Raw genomic sequence first — 6,958 nt, forward strand, 5'->3', positions numbered from 1 at the left:
TAGTTTTGTAATCAATTTTATATCACCATCTCAAACAGGTTTAGTACCTCGAGATGCAAATACTCAATTATTGACATTGCATTTTATTTTGTAATAGTATTTACTCATGTTGTAAAATTTGTATTGCTTTTATTATGTATTTTTTAAGATGTTGTAATTTTATATTTCTGCCAACAAAACATTTCATTCCATTTCAATATTTATAATAATAATTTATAAAATTGAAAATGATTTTCATTTTTCAGGACTCTGAAAAAGTGAAAGGATGGACAGGTAGGTCAATTACTACACTAACGCTTCATGTGAGTCTATGCATCTTTGGTTTCTGCTGAAACCTTTTCATGACTGAATGTGACAACCGTGTTGCCATATTGAACATTTCCAGTCATACGGTCTTGCATCTAAAGATTGATTGAGAAAAGTATTTTTTATCTACATATATAAAAATGAATGTCTGTTCGTGTGTTAGTTTGTTCCCTATATACTTAAAAACTACTCGACAGAACGGCATGAAACTTTGGGAATATGTTGTGAGAATATTGGGGATGGTTCCTGACCAGAAATTTCAATAGGGAGGCTAATAATATTTTCTTATTAATCCATTTTACAGACCTATGATTTCGAAATTATCGGCCGAGCGGCTACCGAAGAACAGAAAGATGATCATGATTCAAGATCATGTTGTGATAATATGATTTAGCATCTAAAGTTAACAGCTGTAACAACAGATAAAGTGTGTACTGGTATTGAACCGGTTGAAAGAGAGTTGCTCATATTGCATTCATTAATTACTGAAGAATGACAGAATAATTTACAATTTTTCTCGAATTTAGCTTAGCCAATTCATCCTAAAATGGAAGATGGGTAGAATATGGAATTCTGTGTGATTCATAGTATATCGCATATTCTCTGGACCATCTATTGACAATCAACAACTATGAACACATTGGATTCATCTCTGAAATACTGATTCAAACTATCTTTCAATTCAACACTTTACTGATAGATATTACTACCAATTGATTGAGAAGAATATGTTTTCGGGATAATAAATGCTGCATGACTAAGCACATAGGAATTCCTTATTGAGATGTAAATGGAAATATTGATTGTCAGATAAATTTTATGATTTACCAAATAAAGTCAAGTGTGACTTGAGATACATTGACTTTTTGGCGGTACGAAGTTCGACGGACAAGCTAGTTATTGGATAATTATTATTAAACGAAAATCCCAATTAAATGCTGTTATTCACCCCGAAGACTTCTGCTACTGCAAATATTGACAAAAGGGTAAACAGCTTGATGGAGATTCATTAATTACCATTTGAACAAGATCAACTTCCAATTTCATCCCATCTATAGACTGGCTGACCGCTATGGCTTTGTATAAAATGAGTGCTAATATACAGACATTGTCAGTTGGGTGTAAAGGTAAGCATTCCTGACCGGTAATTAGGAGGTACTGGGTTCGATTCCCGGGCTCACAAATAATTTTTGTATAGTAGCGCTCATCGAATTTCCATCTAGCTGTTTACCCGGTTGTCAATATTTGTAGTAGCAGAAGTCTTCGGGGTGATTTACAGCATTCAATTGGGATTTTCGTTTAATAATAATTATTCATTAATATAGCATTTAAAAAATGCAACCTCCAATTTATTTCCATTTAAAGTATTATTTATTTATCTTTTTGAATTCCTCTTCAATATTATCTGGTGATTATTGAACATGCTGTGATTTTGACAATAAGAAATCATAACTGATTATATGAGAATGGAGATTTGAATGGAGGTTTCGTGCAGATGAATCCATCTTTGTAGAAAATTAGAGAATATTCTACGTATTCTGAATATTTTTCATTGATACCGTAATAAAATACAATTCAATCCATTATTTATTTTATTCACAGCGGTTTTCCAACTGTTTGACACTAATGGTGATGGATATATAACAGAGACAGATATGGATAAATTCTTTCAAGAGTCTGAGTATGCCAGTAGTTTTGAAGGTAAGTGCATGAGAAATAACGGAACGGTTTGAATCTCTTGAAAAAGATATTGGACTTCTATATAACATCATTGGTATCCACACTTTTGACCGATGTGTTTTATAGTGAGGTCCACGTTATAATGGCAGCATTATTTGATCAACATTGGTGTAGTTGCTACCCTTGTCTATCATTCGACAAAGCAGATAGCTCTATCCTTCTCTACCTCTGCAACGTTGACATATCTTTGAAATATATTAAATTTACACAATATATTATCCTAATTATGAGAATTTAGTATTGAATGAATGAGAAATATATATTCTCGAAAATGAACAGTGTATATTACATGAGATATAGCCTACCGGTATCAGCTAATTTATTTTCTATAGAAGGCAGTGGCAAGACAGAGAATCGGTAACGCTGTTCTCCCATTTTCCTCCACTACTTTTATAACGTGGGCCTCTCTATAGAACCGCTTTAATCTTTGATTCCTATTAATTCAAACAGGTATCATAGAGGACTCAGAATCAAGCCAAACATATGCCCAATATAGGCGGGTTTACAGCGTTTTCCAAGCGTTCCCCAGCGTCTTTTGGAGGGTTTCTTTTCTCACGTTTTTCATTGACTTTTCGAAGCATTTTTTCTAAATTTCTCAAGCAAATTCATACTTGACAGAGTTAGATATCAATGTTTGATTGAGTTTTCAAAGCATTTTTCTAAATTTATCAAGTTGAGAGTCTAAATTCATACTTGAGAGGGTTAGATATGGATGTTTGTTAAGTTCACCACATCATTACTGTTTCAAATTTCAAATAATTTCTAGACTGAAATACAATAATTGTCATAATATCCTAACCAAGTCTCTTATTGAGAAATAACTGAATATTTTTCTGATAAAAATCAAGATTTTGCAACCCTGTGGTACATAATTCATAGAATATTGGTGATTGAATCGAACCTAAACGTCCTTTTAGACATTTTAACGGAAGGAAGAAAGCTCAAACGAAAAATACAGGCAAGAGAAGCGAGCCTGCTGATCCTTTTTCTGTATGACCCATCCGGGGGTCCAGGGAGCGGGGTCCCCTGGCTAGGCGGTTGTGGCGAGTGAAGCGAGCATGCCAGCTACAGTGAGTTCCACGTTATAATGGCAGTGGAGAAAGATGTTTCATTCTTGTCAGTGTCTTCTATAGACGGTAGCTGGTACAGGTTTATTGATGTAATTAACGGTTCATTCTCGCTTAAAATAATCAATCAGATTATATCGAGCAAGAAATTATATTTTTCAATAATTTCATAACGATTCATTCACCTTTAAAATAAATCAATTGTATTTTATCAAGCAAAAAATATTATATTTTTCAATAATTTCATAATTATTAATCTTCATAATCAAAATGGAGTAATTTGTTAATTATCAATTCTACAATGTTAAAAGACTGTCTGGCAACAGAGCAATGTGAGAAAGAGACAGCGCTATCCGCTCTGATGAATGATAGACAAAGATGGCAATACCATTGCTAATCAAACACTGCCATTATAACGTGGATCTTACTTAGTAATAATATACAGGGTGATTCATAATTATGGTAAAATAATTTAATACGTGATAGTAGAGTTAAAAATAAGAAAAAAGTTCCTATAAACATATATCCATAAACGCTTCATTAGCGAGCTATACAGAGTGAAAGATTTCGCCCGGAATTCAGTTCCTCTGGTGAAATACACCGATGCTGATTTGTTTAGGGACTAGTTTTTGAAAAACTTATGCTGGATTCATATGGAAAAATATCTGAAAAATTGAATGAAACTAGTCTGGAAGCTGTAGTGGGAGTAGTTTTTGAGAAAAAAGTTGAAATATGCAAAAAATCCAAGTAGAAAAACACAGACTTCTACGTTTGATGCCCAATAACTTTCTTCAATGACCAGTAAACAAATAATTTTTTGCGATAAAAATTGTACCTCTACTATCACGTATTAAATTATTCTACCATAATTATGAATCACCCTGTATATAATCATTCTTTGATATTTTTCAGAGAGCGCCAGGGCAAACATTTACAAGTTGATCAGGGAAAACGATGGCAAAGTGAATCTAGACAAGTTCCTTAGCGTCGTGGGAAGCTGGAAAATGTAATACGGTATCTAAAAATATAATTTTAATAAACATTATTACATGAAATATTTTGCTGGATAGGGGTGTCCACTTTGTCTAGGTTCAAAAATGAAAAATACACCTTCTAAAAGAATTGTTGATTTATCAAAATCATAGAGTGTTCAATGAAAATATGTGTTATCATGATGAAGGTGTCATGATCATTTATTATCATTATATGAAAATCCTAATCATCATCATCATTATGATAGTTATCATCACCTTCATGATAATAATCATAGAAGTCATCATGATCAGAGTAATCATAATGATATAACCATGATCACCACCTATAGTGAGGTTCACGTTATAATGGCAGTGTTTGATTATCAATGGTATTGCTATCCTTGTCTTTCTTCCAACAAAGCGGATAGCACTATCTCTTTCTCGCTTTGCTCCTTTGCCAGATCGTCTTTCAACAATGTAGAATTATTAATAATTGATTGACAAAATATTTCATTTGAATTATGAAATTATTTTTTAAAAAATGTCTCGCCTAATAAAATATAATTGATTGAATGGAAAAGACTAAGGAATTGTCAAAAACCACTGATTTATTGATAATTAGAAAGACCGGTTTCGGTTATTACACCATTGTCAATCTCTGATAAACTGTTTATCAGAGTTTGACAATGGTGTAATAGCCGAAACCGGTCTTTCTAATTATCAATAAATCAGTGGTTTTTTGACAATTTCTTAGTCTTTTTCATTCAATATGAATAATTACCACAATATCAACTTCTCAACTACAAAAAAAAATTGATTATTTCAAATGAGAATGAACAGTTAATACTACATCAATAAACCTGTATTAGCTACCTCATATATGAGGCATTGACGAGACAGAGGTTCGGCAACGTTGGTCTCCTATCTTTCTCCACTGCCATTATAACGTGAACCTCACTATATACCATGTTAATCATAATATATATTTTACCAACGATATACCATATATTTCTCAATAACTGAGTAATGGAATTTGTTATGTAAAAAATATCATTGAATAAAATTGGATTTGAATTCTCAAAGTCTAAAATGTTTGTAATTTTCAGTACCACTTTGAAAGCTTTACAAGACGCCTTTCCTGATCAAACAAGTGTTTCGGGAGAAGATTTGAACAGGGAGTTAAAATTGGACAACAATGGCTTAAAATTTCAACCTAACAAATATTACGAACTGGAAGGTGAGTAAGGATTTGTTTTTCAGACTGCCTTTCAAGCTTTATTCTTCATTAAGGGCCAGTTTCCGAGCTCGGGATTTAGCTGAGTTCTAGGCTTTGAACAGCTGGAGTCAGAAATGGCTTTTCGAAACGGGGCATAGGCGCAGTTTTTATGATAAATCTTTATTTTCGATTAACGATTTTCAAATTGAATTTCGAAGCACTAGGAAATTGAACACAAATAAAATAAAGAGAAAATAGTGTGAAGTTTCAGCTATTTTGAATTATCTAGAAATGTTTCATTTTGTCAAGGAAGAACGTTTCTAATTGACCGAGCGAAGTGAGGTCTAAGATTAAAGTCGACGGTTTGGCATTTCTCTTAATGTTTAAATGTTTATATGTTTTTATGTTAAGGAGATTTTAAGGAGATTTTCATGTTCCTTTTTAAATTGCGCGTCGTCGTATATACAAGGTTTTGGAAATTTTGCATTTCAAGGATAATATAAAAGGAAAAAGGAGCCTCCCCATACGCCAATATTACCGTAAAAATCAGACTATAGAATTATTAATCATAAATCAGCTGTCTAGTGGACTATAATACTACCCGTTCAAAAACATCGAACATCTTGAAAATTTATCTTTCCATCAACGTTAGTAGACAGTTGACTATAATACTACTCGTTCAAAAACATCGAACATCTTGAAAATCTATCTTTCCATCAACGTTGTAGACAGTATTGAAGCCAGACCTGATAACAGCGCTCACATTCACATTCCGGGACGACACGTCACGGTACGATAGGACAGAAAGCTCTATATTTATTCAGGATTATTTCTAGAGATTTCAAATTGATAAATTATTTATTAATTTTTGAGAAAACATAACAACAGGTCAATGTAACTTACTGAGCGCGAGGTCTACTGTTCACAGAACTACTAGTTATAGAAATGAGAAAATAAAAATTATCATAAAAACTACGACTACGCCCTGTTTCGGAAAGCCAGTTTTCTGTCTCCAGCTGTTCAAAGTCTAGAACTCAGCTGTGTATTCCAAATTAAGGTTTACAGCAGTTTTGGGCGAATGCCTGTTGTTTTTACCTTTCTTAATTGTATTTGTATAAGAATAGATGAATCTCTCTCTCTCTCTTGGGTTAACAGCCGTAGGGCTGGTTGGCAGCAGCTCTCCATGCTTTTCTGTCGTCCGCTTTCCGCTTCAGCTCGTAGTATGATCCACATCTCATATCCCGTAGCAATTGTTTCATATACTCCAGCCTAGGTCTTCCTCTCATATTCCTTCCCTCAACCATTCCCTCCATTATCCTTGTCAGTAGAGTGTCATGTCTGATGATGTGGCCAATCAGCTGTGCTCTTCTTTGCTTGATCCACTTCAAGAAGTTCCGGTTCTCTCCCACTCTTTCAAAAAACTTGCTCATTGTAATCATATCTCTCCAACTGATCTTCATCATTCTTCTGTAGCACCATGCCTCGAATGCAGCCAATCTTCTTTCCTCTCTCACCCCCATTGTCCACGCCTCACTTCCATAGTGCAGTACTCCATATCAATCAAAATCAAATCAAATTTATTTATTTACCAATTCACTACATTCACAAAATAACACTTATCAACTAATATACATTGGTGTGGCTGGAAAAAGAAG

The 6,958-nt window shown here is 33.6% G+C and overlaps 1 protein-coding gene across 1 annotated transcript; it reads left to right on the forward strand.

The window, feature by feature from the left end:
- Window positions 1-245: 245 nt before the first annotated feature.
- On the forward strand, window positions 246-5,324 carry LOC111049126 (probable calcium-binding protein CML25; the record flags this gene model as incomplete). Its single annotated transcript, XM_039418944.1, is given in 4 exon segments — window positions 246-273; window positions 1,909-2,007; window positions 4,026-4,119; window positions 5,194-5,324. Coding segments are annotated over 4 exon segments (352 nt in total), but the record flags the coding sequence as incomplete, so codon positions are not given.
- Between the last annotated feature and the right edge of the window lie 1,634 nt (window positions 5,325-6,958).

Source organism: Nilaparvata lugens, unplaced genomic scaffold, assembly GCF_014356525.2.
Source record: "Nilaparvata lugens isolate BPH unplaced genomic scaffold, ASM1435652v1 scaffold7864, whole genome shotgun sequence".
Taxonomy (NCBI): domain Eukaryota; kingdom Metazoa; phylum Arthropoda; class Insecta; order Hemiptera; family Delphacidae; genus Nilaparvata; species Nilaparvata lugens.